The 13,190-nt window shown below is 42.6% G+C and overlaps 1 protein-coding gene and 1 long non-coding RNA gene across 6 annotated transcripts in view; one reads left to right on the forward strand and one right to left on the reverse strand.

Annotated features, from left to right (window-relative positions):
• Positions 1-639: 639 nt before the first annotated feature.
• Positions 640-5,840, reverse strand: Pbdc1 (polysaccharide biosynthesis domain containing 1). 5 transcript variants are annotated; one of them, XM_090327056.1, is made up of 7 exons: positions 5,743-5,822; positions 5,354-5,606; positions 5,182-5,247; positions 2,742-2,801; positions 2,083-2,223; positions 1,440-1,551; positions 640-1,134 (listed from the first exon to the last, which is right to left on the reverse strand). In XM_090327056.1, the coding sequence occupies exons 2-7, from the start codon at positions 5,381-5,383 to the stop codon at positions 863-865; spliced, it is 681 nt and encodes a 226-aa protein (XP_090183182.1). In that variant the 5' UTR covers positions 5,384-5,606; positions 5,743-5,822; the 3' UTR covers positions 640-862. The 5 variants fall into 5 exon arrangements, with proteins under 5 accessions (XP_090183182.1, XP_090183181.1, XP_090183180.1 ...); XM_090327055.1 differs by having other exon boundaries at positions 5,354-5,628; positions 5,743-5,816; XM_090327054.1 differs by lacking the exon at positions 5,743-5,822 and having other exon boundaries at positions 5,354-5,699.
• LOC150041016 (uncharacterized) overlaps positions 5,602-13,190 on the forward strand; it is an 83,593-nt gene continuing 76,004 nt past the window's right edge. Inside the window, exon 1 of the long non-coding RNA XR_016533894.1 lies at positions 5,602-5,669. This is a non-coding gene — a long non-coding RNA (uncharacterized LOC150041016). The remainder of the gene's footprint in view (positions 5,670-13,190) is intronic.

Here is a 13,190-nt window from a genome sequence, read left to right on the forward strand (position 1 = left end):
TAATGAATATATCTTTGGGTGTATTTTTGGTCTTGTCTTTATTTTTTTGTCAGTCATAGGGCTTGAATTCTGGGAAAGGGCACTATCTGAGCTCTTCAGCTCAAGGCTAGCTAGGATTATAGGCATGAGCCATCAGCGCCTAGCTGGAGTTTTTTTTTTTGTCGTGGGGCTTGAACACAGGGTCTGGGTGCTGCCCCTAATGTCTTCAGCTCAAGGCTAGATATCTACCACTTTGAGCCACAGTGCCACTTTTGGTTTTCTGGTGGTTAACTGGAGGTAAAAGTCACATGGACTTTTTGTGCCAAGGCTGGCTTTGAACCATGATCCTTAGATCTCAGGCTCCTTAGTTGCTAGGATTATAGGCATGAACCATAGGTGCCTGGCTCTATTTTTTTTAATTTTCCAGTCCTGGGCTTGGACTCAGGGCCTGGGCACTGCCCTTGGTCTTTCTCAAGGCTAGTGATCTATCACTTGAGCCACAGCATCACTTCCAGCTTTTTCTGTGCATATGGTACCAAGGAATAGAACTCAGGGCTTTGTGCTTATTAGGCAAGCACTCTACCAATAGGCTACATACCTGGCCTCTCTATTTTTTTTAAGTCCGGTACACATGGAGATAATCATAAAAACCAAAACAAATTTATTTATAAAACTGTTTATTTAACCAGCAGTGAGACTCAAGAAACAATAAACAAAGGGATGCCACTAAGAAGCAAATGGAGTGGGGAAATAACCAGAGCAGCTCCTGGTTATCAGGTCAGAAAGATGAGTTCTGTGCAAGCGGACTCATGGTACTCATAGTTTCAGCTGAGTTACATGCTCTGGAATGCTGCTTTCCATGTACCAATTTCACTGATTTCTTTTACTGGCTTTTGTCTTCTCCATTGTCACTTTCCTCTTTTTCATCTTCACTATCAATAGCTCCATTCTCAACTTTCTCTCCACTGTCAGCTTCATTCTCTTTCCCTTCACTATCAGCTTCCTTTTCTCCACTCCCTCCACTACCAACTTCCTTCTCTCCTTTGTCTCTATTGCCAACTCCCTTCTCGCCCTTGTTTTGAGCTTTGTAAACTGCTGTGTTATAGCCTTCCCGGTTCCGAGCAATTTCAATGGCCAAAAATTGTATTCTGGGTGCTGGAAGGTAAAAAGAATCGATTATTGTTCTAGTCTCAAGTAACCCTCTCAATCTACTAGAAATCTACAGACAAATCTTAACTAAAATGCGAAGCACTGAAGTAGTCATAAGCCTCAGAGATCTAACTCACATTATTAAAACTGAAAATACTTATCACTCATACAGTTATTCAAGAAACAGCACCAAGATCTTTAAAGATAAAACAAATAAAATGATCTCCAACCTAATTACACACATTGACTCATTAGTAATATTAGATTTCTATCACATGGTACAGAAACAATTCCAGAGACAAGAAACTCACCAAAGATGGTGTTTTCCTCAGTGTAGCCCTTGCAAGAATCCAGTCGCAGCAGAGTGCCATAGTTGAAGTCTTCTACGAGGCCTTCAAACTTCAAGCAGAATGGTCTCCAATTCTAACAAAGGCAAAAAAAAAGATGCTTTAGCTGGCAAACCCAAGAGGCTCATACCAGGGCTGGGGCTTCAAGTCTTTCATTAAGAAAAATATATGTAGTAGAAGGTACTGAGATTTAAGTCATCACTAGTACTAGTAAAGTATGTTTCAAATCAATACAACAAAAATTCCTGATTCTTTATTTATTTTCCTTCAACCAAAAAAAATTCTCTTTGGCCCTGTATGGGAGTTTGAACCAGCCTGCATGGTTGTCCTTTAGCTTTTTCAATAAAGGCTGGTGCTATACCACTTGAGTGACAGTTTTACTTTTGTATTTTTGGTGGTTAACTGGAGGAAGAAGTCTCATGGACTTTTCTGTCTGGGCTGGCTTTGAACCATGATCCTCAGATCTCAGCCTCATGGAGTAACTAGGATTACAAGCACGAGCCACTAGTACTCAGCTGCTTCATTTTTTTTTTCCTCAAAAAGTTAAAAAATATAACAAAATGATTGGCCAGATAGCGGTAATTAATATTTAAGAAAGAATTCTTACCTCTTTAGCAGTTTCTGATTTAAGTTCTTCTGGGTCCAAAACATCTATCTTGAGTTTCTCAAAACTTTTCCGGAACTCAGAGTAGATCTGGTCATCTACTTTGGTGAGTTTCAGGAACTGTGGGTCAACTGATGAAATCAGCTGCCACAGTAAAACAACATACAGAGATTAGTCTCCAATCTATTACATTTTATATACCTCGATGTCCTCCCCTCCACAGAAAACATTCATGGTTACAAGGTTATAAAGAACGTTTTATGGGAAGCATGAACAGTGTTGCATAAAATCACCATTAAGTTTTAAGAAGTCATAACACGCTACAGTCTCGTCTACTAATTTGTCAATTGCACTGTTTGGCCCTATTATACTCTCTGTGGACTGTTCACTTACCAGACATTTATTAAGTGGTTTGCCATGTCTGGCCCAGGCACCATTTTGCTAGGTAGTTAGAGCACTTGGAAAAGAAGCAGAATCTCTCATTGTCAAAATAAATTTACTTCTGTCTCTGTCTTCTGTCTACAGAGATAAGATCTTATAGTGCTGAAAACAGTCTCTAAAACATAGCTGTTTAATTTGCTGAGGCAGTGATTAGCAGAGAACCATACACTATAATTACATGTTTAACTCTACTTAACAATGAAGACAGAGAGAGGACTTACCTTGTAATAGACTTCAGCATGTTGCATTGCTCTCATGGCCCAAGCCATCTCAATATCAGGCTGCAAAGAGGGTAAAGAATGCTAGGTCAGAAGTATCCCAATCCTATTATTGGGGACAACAAATCAAGGATCTTGGTGGAGTCTAGTTGATGCTCGAGAGCAATTTAAAAAAAGGCAATAGTGGGCACTGTTGGCTCACGCCTATAATTCTAGCTACTCAGGAAGCTGAGATCTGAGAATCAAAGTTTGAAGCCAGTCCAAGAGCAAATTAGTCAGAAAAAGCTGGAAGTAAAGGCAGAGGTTGAGGTAGTTGATAGCCCCATTTTCACAGGTTTCCCAGGCTTGGTGTGTTGTGGTACCAGAGAGCCTAACCCTGGGATTGCAGGTAGTGAACTGCTCAGTTAATTCTTCATTCCCTGGAGATCAGAGCAAAAGCCCGAGGGCCAGCTTTGAGCAAAAGGAGCTAAGGAAGAATGCCCTGGTCCTGAGTTCAAGCCCAATACACAGGAGCACATGGGCGCCCCCCCAACCATGCACACACTTAGGATAATGGGTTTGGATAACACAATCCTGTTCTCATGACAAAAGAAGCTACCTACCCAAAATAGTAAGTAAAAACAGTGAAGCCACACACTGGTGGTACATACCCAGTAATCCTAACTACTGAAGAGGTTGAGATCTGAAGACTGCTGTTTGCATCCAGTCTGGGCAGAAAAGTCTGCAAGACTCATCTCCAGTTAACTATTCCAAACCTAGAAGTGGAGCTGTGGCTCAAGGTGGCAGAAAGCCTTGAACAAAAAAAGCTTGGAGACAGCATCCAGACCCTGAGTTTAAGCCAGACACAGACCAAAACAACAAGCACCACCCAAAACAGTGGGCCAGGCACTGGTGGCTCATGCCTATAAGGGTAGCTACTCAGGAGGCTGAGATCTGAGAATTGCAGTTCAAAGCCATTCCCGGCTGGAAAGTCTGTGAGATTTTTACATCCAACAAGGTACTTAGAAAAAGCCCAAACTGATGCTATGGATCAAGTAGTATGTGTGCTAACCTTGAGCAAAAGAAGCAGGGACAGAACCCAGGCCCTGAGTTCAAGCCCAAGGACTAGCAGACAAAAATGCTAGAAGTTGGGGCCAGCAATATGGTCTAGTGGTAGAGTGCTGTCTTACCATGCATGAAGCCCTGGGTTCAATTCTTTGGTACCACATACACAGGGGAAAAAAAAAAACAACCTTGGGCTGGGAGTTTGGCCTAGTGGTAGAGTGCTTGCTTAGCATGAATGAAGACCCGGGTTTGATTCCTTGGTACCACATACATAGAAAAAAGCCAGAAGTGGTGCTGTGGCTCAAGTGGTAGAGCTCTAGACTTGGAAAAAAAACAAAAACAAAATCCACGGACAGTGCTCAGACCCTGAGTTCAAGCTCCAAGACTGGCAAAAAAAAAAAAAGAAAGAAAGAAAGAAAAAGAAACAAAGTGGTAGAGTGCTAGCCTTGCGGAAAGCCCAAGGACAGTGCCTAGGGCCTAAGCTCAAGCCTCAGGATTAGCAAAAACAAATGCTGGAAGTGGGGTGGTGGCTCAAATAGTAGAGTGCCAGCCAAGAGCAGAAAAGTCAAGGGAGGGCAAGAGGTTCCGAATTCAGGTCCCAGTATCCCCTATCTTTCCCAGCATAGAACAGCAGATAAATTAGCTTTTCTGAAATGAATTAAACTACTGTAAAACTAAAGCCAGTACCATAAAATGGACCAAATTATATCTTACCAAATTTTGGGAAGTGTTCCACAGGAAAGACTCTTTCCAGCAAACTGATACAAACGCAAGAAGCTCACTGCATGCAGTAACATTTGTATCTCCGAGAGACCACGAGATTTCCTACCTGCCAATTACTGAGAACCCAGTTCAAGCTCCACCTTCTTTAGTGAAGTCTTCCGGCCCCATCCTCAGAAGTCTTTCCTTGCGCTAAATTCTTTTGATCCTATGGCATGACCCACTAACCCAGTATACTTTACATTCTTACTAGGCTGCTATTACTTTCTTATCCCATTTCTGTTCCTCACAATGACATCATATGTTTTTTTCCCCATAATGGTATAAACCACATGCAATGCAAAATCTGGATAATGTTGTTGCAGAATGAAATCATTTGGAGAATTCTTTCAAAAACATTGGTTCTTGGCTCTTACCCTCCAGACATTCTGATTTGGGCTTTAGAGAAAGGGATGTTAAATAAGAAAAAAGAAAAAACAGACTTGTAAAGTTAGGAAACCATTTTTACATGATGTTAGTCTGGCGTTTGGCAACCAAGATCGGAAAGAACTGAAAGAAGATGCGATTGTTAGAAGGCATGGAGAGGATCTGCAGAAGATACCAAAAAGAGATTTATAAATTTAAGGCTTTGCAGAATTCCCAGGTAGAAGGGTGGGAGCTGTGGACGGCTCATACTCACATCATTGCCGTAAGACTCTGCTGGGAGAGAAAGAGCATGTGCTACTGACATCAGCTCCCCGGAAACCTGAGGCGGGGGGGGGGGGAACGAAGGGAGAGAGGGGACAGTTTAAGGTTCGACTTGGCTCAAATCTCGATTTGTGTTTTCGCTTAGTCACAGGGCAGCATCTTACCGGTTCATTCAGCTCACTGACAGCCTCCATGTTGCAGCGTGGAAGGCGTGCCTTCCCCTAACGGAAGTGATTGATTCTTTTTTTTTTTTTCTCGGATGCCTAGCCCAGTGGATTAGGAAAGGCAGAGGTGCCAGAGCACAGGCATGCTCTTCACTCTGCGCTTGCGCAAGGCCTCCTCACGCCGGAGGTAGTTGCTGCCCCCGCCTCCTCTGTCTCGCGCAGGCGTAGTAGGATGTGGCGCAGTCTGGCCTACCTGTGAGAGCCGAAGTACTGAACTGCAAGGTTAATTTGCTGATGATCAGAGGAAAAGCCTGAGGTAAAAAGAACGCCGCTTTCTTGTCCCCAGTGTCCTATATGCCCATCAAAAATTCTTGCATGCGCGCACTCACCCACAGTACGGCTAAACCGGGAGGAAATCACAGGCCCGCTTGCTGCTGTTGGGGGTTGGAATGCTGGGACGAATTTAGTCCTAGTTTTGAAAGAACTAGATAAAGGGAGGGAGCAGATTACGAAGTCTTCCGGGGCACGATTGCGCAGGTCAGGGTGGGGAGGGGACGCATACCTGAGCTGAGCATGGAGGACATTTAGCTCTACCGGCAAGGAAAAACATAAAAACATATCAGATAGAGAACAGTTTGGAACAAGGATGCAGTCAGGACCTTTGTATAGTGAACATAATTTAGAATTTAAGAAGCTCCGTGCTAGCCCACCTTCTTGAGAGGCTTAATTTTTTTTCTTTGTGCAAGTCCTGAGGTTTGTCTCTGAGCTTTTTTTTTTTTTTTTTGCTCAAGGCTAACACTTTTATCAATTGAGCCACGGCTCCTTCTGGCTATTTTTGATGGTTAATTGGAGATAAGAGTCTCAAGTTCCTGCCAGGGGCAGGCTGTGAACCAAGATCCTCAAATATCAACCTCTCGAGTAGCTAGGATTTCAGGCATGAGCCATCAGCATAAGACCAGAAAGCTTAAAAGTTAAAACGACTCCAACAGATTTAGAAAATGAGTTTAAGGAAGACAGTTTGAGACAGGCCAACTTGTAGGCCGTAGGTGATGAAAACATAGTGACAGTTCATATGACTTCTGGAAAATTAGTAAGGTTTAGGAAAATAAGGCCTTTCTAGTTCATTGTATGTGGAGGATAAAGAATTAAGATTTTACTATGACTGCCAGGTTTGACAGTAGGATTTGAGGGATGGCACCTAGCCAAAAGCCAAATGAGTTTAATTTCAAAAATGTATTTGAAGAGTATATGTGACATCATATAGGATTGATAAAGCAGAGGCAGATATAAATTTGATAGTAATTAAGGTTTATTTGGGCTTCCACAAAGGGAAGATAAAGAATTTTGTAAAGACAAGCTGGGTATCATGCTGAAAATCCTAGGTGTTCAGAAGGCTGAGATCTGGGGCCGGGAGTTTGACATAGTGGTAGACTGCTTGCCTAGCATGTACAAAGACCTGGGTTCGATTCCTGGGTACCACATACATAGAAAAAGCCAGAAGTGATGCTATGCCTCAAGTGGCAGAGTGCTAGCATTCACAAAAAAAGCCCAAGGACAGTGCTCAGGCCCTGAGTTCAAGCCCCAGGACTGGTACAAAAAAAAGAGGCTGCCTAGGCAAACAAATCAGTGAGACTCATATCTCCAATTAATCAACCAAAAGCCAGAACTGCAAGCATGCCTCAAGTGGTGTTGAATTAACCTTGCCTCAGTACTGCTTCCCCCCCAAAAAAACCCAAAACACAGATAATCAGCCTAAGGGCAGAATTATTATTATTTTTTTAATATTTTCATTGAAGTAGTTGTACAAAGGAGTTCCGATCAACATGTAAGTGTATAAGCACATCACAAAATTATTATGAAAAAAAGGCAGGGGAAAAAAGGCTAAGTAGAAAAAAATGACAGTGAGACATAAACATAGAACAAAGCAGTATCTCCTAGAAGATAAAAGGTAAAAGAAATTCCTGAGCTGGATTCTGATAGCTCAAGCCTCTAATCCTACCTACCTACTCTGAGGCTGAGATCTGAGGATCTCAATTCAAAGCCAGCTGGGGCAGAAAATACTGAGACTTTTTTTTTTGGTTGTGGAGCTTGAACTCAAGGCCTGGGTGCCGTCTCTAAGCCTCTTTGCACTCAAGGTTAGCACACTACCACTTGACCCATAGTACCATTTTCAGTTTTTGAGTGATTTATTAGAGATAAGAGTCTTACAAACATGTCTTCTCCAGCTGGCTTTGAACTGTGATTCTCAGATCTTAGCCTCCTGAGTAACTAGGATTACAGGCATGAGTCACTAGCACCGGCCTATGATGTGAGACTCTTAGATCCAATGGAGCACACAAAAAAACTAGAAGTGAAGCTATGGATTTAGTGGTAGAGGGCTAACCTTAAACAAAAAGCTGAGGGACAGAGCCCAGGCCATGATTTCAAGCCCCAGTACACACACACACACACACACACACACACACACACACACACACACACACCCCAAAAGTTCCTGCAAAATGTGAATAGAGACAATATCCTGAGTATGCAAAGCCTAGAAATATTGAACAGTCCTCAATAACCTTAGCAAGAACAGCTTTAGTGAAATGATGAAGGGAAAAAGATGTTAGTGGGTTGAAGATTAAAAAGGGCCTTGGAAGTAAAGAAGAGAAGGTAGAAAGTTTCCCCAAAGACCTATAGCCAGGGGCTAGGAGTTTGGCCATTGGTAGAGGGATTGCCTAGCATGCACGAAGACCTGAGTTCAATTCCTTGGTACCACATACATAGAAAAAAGCTGGAAATGGTGCTGAGACTCAAGTGGTAGAGCTCTAGCCTTGAGAAAGTCTAAGGACAGTGCTCAAGCCCAGGGCTCAAGCCCCGGACTGGCAAAAAAAAAGCTATAAAGAGACATAAATTCTAGGCACTTATTTTATTTTCAGTAAAGAATAAATAATAAGATTTAATTTAAAAAAATCTTTTGTTGTTGGCTGTAGGGCTTGGCCTCTGGGCCTGGGAGCTGTCCCTGAGCAATTCAGCTCAAAGCTAGTGCTCTACCACTTTGAGGGTTTTCTGGTTGTTAATTGGAGATGAGTCTCATGACTTTTGTGCTCAGGCTGTCTTTGAACCATGACACTCAGATCTCAGCCTTCTGAGTGAGCCATGGGGTGCCTGGCTAACAAGATTTTTATTGTTCGAGGAATCGAACCTGGGTCTTCATGCATGCTAGGCAAGGACTCTACCATGAGGCCAAACTCCCAGCTCAAGATTTTATTTTTTAAAACTGTTTTCTTTGTGTGTATGCTGCTACTAGGGTTTGATGTCATGCTCTGGTGGCTGGCACTGTACAACTTGAGCTACAACTTTAGTACAGCCTTTGGGTGATTAATTGGAGAGAAGAGTCTCATGGCCTTTTCTGCTCAGGATTGCTTCAAAGTCAATCCTCAAGTCTCAGCTAAGCAAAAGAAACAAAACAAAACAAAAAACCCAAAAAAACTTGTCCTTGGAGTTTCTCAATGCTAGAGCTCTACCACTTGAGCCTCAGCTTCTTTTTTTTTTTCTATGTATGTGGTACCGAGGAATCAAACCCGGGTCTTGGTGCACGCTAGGCAAGCACTCTACCACTTGGCCAAACTCCCGGCCCCAGTATAACTTTTTTTGTTGTTGTCAGTGATGGGGCTGGAAAACTCTGGGCACTCTCCCTGAGCTCTTTTGCTCTTTTGCTCAAGACTGGCACTCTACCACTTTGATCCACAGCAACTACTTCCAGTCCTTTTTTTGCCAGTCCTGGAGCTTGAACTCAGGGCCTGACACTGTCCTTGGATACTTTTTGCTCAAGGCTAGTGCTCTGCCACTTGATCCACATCACCACTTCCAGTGTTTTCTGAGTATGTGATACCGAGGAATCGAACCCAGAGCTTTGTGCATGCTAGGCAAGGACTCTACTACTAGACTACACTCCAGGCCCCCAGTCTTTTTTTTTTTGGTGTGTGTGTGTGTGTGGGGTTAATTGGAGATGAGTCTCACAGATTCTCCTTTCTGGGCTGGCTTTGATCTGTAGTCCTCAGATCTCAGACTTCTGAGTAGTTAGGATTACAGGGATGAGCCACTGGATAGCCAAGCAGATCTTAACTTTGTGTGTTGTGTTTTGTGTGTGTGTGTGTGTGTGTGTGTGTGTGTGTGTGTGTGTGTGTGTGTATGTGTGTGTGTGTATTGGTCCTTGGGCTTGAACTCAGGACCTAGGCACTATCTCTGAGCTTCTTTTTTCAAGGCTGTCATTCTACCACTTGAGTCACAGCTCTACTTTGGCTTTTTTGGTAGTTTATTGCAGATGAGAGTCTTACAGATTTTCCTACCTGACTTTAAATGGCAATCCTCAAATCTCAGCCTCCTGAGTAGGTAGCATTAGTAGCATTACAGATGTGAGCCACTATGCTTATCTTAACCATGTTTTTTGCCAGTCCTGGGCTTGAGCTCAGGTCCTGAGCACTGTCCCTGGGCTTCTTTTGTTCAAGGCTAGCACTCTAGCTCTTGAGCCACAGCACCACATCCAGCCTTTTCTTTTATGTGGTACTGAGGAATTGAACCTGAATTTTCATGCATGCTAAGCCAGCATTGTACTACTAAGCTACATTCCCAGCCCCTATCTTAACTATTTTTGCATACATAGTTCAATAGTGTTACAGATCTCTGGAACTCTTTCATATCGCAAAACTGAAACCCCACAATTATTATTCCTTCCTCCTAAACACTTAGCAATCATCATTTTATTCTCAGCTTTATCAATTTTTATGTTAGATCCTGTATATAGGTGGTTTTAAATATTTTTTGTTATTGGCTTATTTATCTTAGGGTATGTCCCTGAGAGGATTTTTTCTTTTTCCTTTTGTGTTAGACCTGGGACTTGAACTCAGAGCCTGGAAACTGTCCTCAGGTTTCTTTGCTCAAGTCTAGCACCCTACCACTTGAACCAAAGCTCCACTTGTGACTTTTTGGAGGTCAATTGGAGATAAGACTCTACTGGACTTTACTGCCTGGGCTGGCTTCAAATTGCAGTACTCAAATCTCAGCTTTCTGAGTAGCTAGGGCTACAAGCATGAGCCACCAGCACCTAGCAACAGGATTTTCTTTCCATAAAGTAATATTCTATCTGGGCACTGGTGGCTTATGCCCGTAATCTTAGCTACTTAGGAGGTTGAGATCTGAGGAACGTACTCATAGCCAGCCCAGGAGGGGCAATCTGTGAGATACTTATATCTTAATTAACTGCCATAAAACAGAGGTGAAACTGTGGCTCCAGTGGTAGAGTGTTAGTCTTGAGCAAAGGAGCCCAGGGACAGCACCCCAGGCCCTGAATTTAAGCCCCACAACTAGCAATAAAAATAATATTCTATAGTCAATAAATACAATTTATTCATTCATAAACACCTGTTGCTCTCACTTCCTGGTGGTCATTAATATGGTGTTATGAACATTGATATTTAAATGTCACTTAAGATTCTACCGTCCCTGGTCACGCATGGCTCACCTCTGTAATCCTAACTACTCAGGAGGCAGATCTGAGAATCCCAGTTTGAAGCCAGCCTGGGCAGATAAATGTGAGTGATTCAAAGCCAATTAACCAGTGAAAAGCTGGAAGTAGAGGTATAGTTTAAGTGGTGGAATGCCAGCCAGCTGAGAATATGAGGCCTTGAGTTGAAGCCCAAGTATTAGTATATACATATTGATCTCACTTTCACTTATTTTAGATATATATCCATAAATGTGATTGCTGGATTACATGTGTAATCATGCTTTTAATGAATTGTTTTTATTTTATTTTTGCTGTCATAGGGCTTGAACTCAGGTCCTGGGCACTGTCTCTGAAGCTCTTTTGCTCAAGGCTAGCACTCTGCCACTTCTAGTTTTCTGGTGGTTAACTCGAGGTTAGAGTCTCACTGGTGCTGGGAGTGTGGCCTAATGGTAGAGTACTTGCCTAGCATGCACAAAGCCCTGAATTCATTTCCTCAGTACCACATAAACAGAAAAAACCAGAAGTGGTGCTGCAGCTCAAGTGGTAGAGCACTAGCCTTGAGAAAGTTCAAGGATAATGCCCAGGCCCTGAGTTCAAGCTTCAGGACTGGCCAAAAAAATTTAAAAAAGAAAATGGGCTGGGAGCATGGTCTAGTGGTAAAGTGCTTGCCTAGAATGCATGAAGCTCTGGGTTTGATTCCTCAGTACCACATATACAGAAAAAGCCAGAAGTGGTGCTGTGGCTCAAGTGGTAGAGCACTAGTCTTGAGAAAGCCCAAGGACAGTGCCCAGGTCCTGAGTTCAAGCCCCAGCACTGGCAAAAAAACAAAGAAAACAAAAACAAAAACAAAACAGTTCATTGGGACTTTTTTTTCTGGGCTGGCTTTGAACTGCAATTCTGAAATCTCAGCCTCCTAAATAGTTAGGATCACAGGTATGAACTACTAGTGTCCTGCTATATTTTTAATTTTTAAGGAGTCTCTGAGACTTAAATCTTTGTTTACTTTTGTCAGTCATGGGGCTTGAACTCAGGGTCTGGGCACTGTCCCTGAGATTTCTCTTTTTCTTTCTTTTTTTTTGCCAGTGCTGGGATTTGAACTCAGGGCCTGGGCACTATCCTTGAGATTTCTCAAGGCTAGCGATCTACCACTTGAGCCACAGCTACACCTTCCTCTTTTTCTGTGTATATGATACCAAGGAATCAAACCCAGGGCTTCATGCATGCTCTAGCCAAGCACTGTACTGCTAGATCACACTCCCTGTCCATGTCCCTGGGCTTTTTCACTCAAGGTTAGCACTCTACCATTTTGAGCCACAGTTCCACTTCCAGTTTTCTGGTGGTTATTGGGGGATAAGAATCACAGCTTTCCTGTGCTGGCATTGATCTGTGATCCTTCAGATCTTGGCCTCTTGAGTAGCTAGGATTACAGGCATGAGCCACCACTGCCCTGCTGGGAAATTTGTAAAATTATGATTTTAGCTTTAGAGAGACTTACATGTACTAGGGACGGGCCTTAAATTAGAGACTGTCCTGGAGTTTGCTAGGTGTATTTTTAGAGAAATGAGTGAAGACAGGTAGCAAAGGTAGGAATTTAGCTGTTGGCTCCAGATGCTTTTTGTTTTATTTATAAAGTGTAAGAGAACAACTAAAATAAAGAAGAGATGTGTTAAAAGTTCTTCCTTGAGCAGAATGTCTTTGAGAAGTCTGGAATATCAGTTCAGAAGAGTGGAAGAATCAATCCAACAAGAAGGTGCAAAAATTTCAAGGAACATCTATAACTGATAGACATGATATCATCAATATGGTTTTCTTTTCTTTCTTTCTTTTTTGTTTTTTGCCTTCTTGATCAGGCTTTGTGCAGGGTCCTGGGGCTTGAACTTAGGACAATGTGCTTTGCTTGAGCCACAGCTCTACTTCCTTTCTGTGTGTGTTACCCAGTACTCTGAATGTGAAGGGGATCATGTATATGAATGCTATTGGAAAATGGAGAGGCCTGATTAAGTATTCAATAGTCAAGAGTTAAATGGAGTAGACTCTAGCTGATGGCCAAACTGGTATATATTAAAGAGACTCAATAGGTCTTTTTTGTTTTTGGCAGTCCTGGGTCTTGAACTCAGGGCCTGGGCACTGTTCCTGAGCTGTTTTTGCTCATGGTTATCACTCTACCACTAGAGTCACAGCACCAATTCTGGCTTTTTCTGTTTATGTGGGTCTGAGGAATAGAACCTAGGGCTTCATGCATGCTAGGCAAGCACTCTTACCACGAAGCCACATTCCTAGCCCAATATGTCTTTTATTTCAGTAAGCACTTGGATACTATACTAATGTTGGCGGACTGGATGTTGA

Source organism: Megascapheus bottae, chromosome X, assembly GCF_031878675.1.
Source record: "Megascapheus bottae isolate mThoBot1 chromosome X, mThoBot2.hap1, whole genome shotgun sequence".
Lineage (NCBI taxonomy): Eukaryota > Metazoa > Chordata > Mammalia > Rodentia > Geomyidae > Megascapheus > Megascapheus bottae.

Excerpts from the sequence above, each read along its gene's own strand:
- Pbdc1 (XM_090327056.1), bottom strand. The coding sequence starts at position 5,383 with ATGGAGGCTGTCAGTGAGCTGAATGAACCG. Across the intron at positions 5,248-5,353 it reads TCAGTGAGCTGAATGAACCG|GTTTCCGGGGAGCTGATGTC; the intron begins GTAAGATGCTGC and ends CCCCCGCCTCAG. Across the intron at positions 1,552-2,082 it reads AATCAGAAACTGCTAAAGAG|AATTGGAGACCATTCTGCTT; the intron begins GTAAGAATTCTT and ends TGCCTTTGTTAG.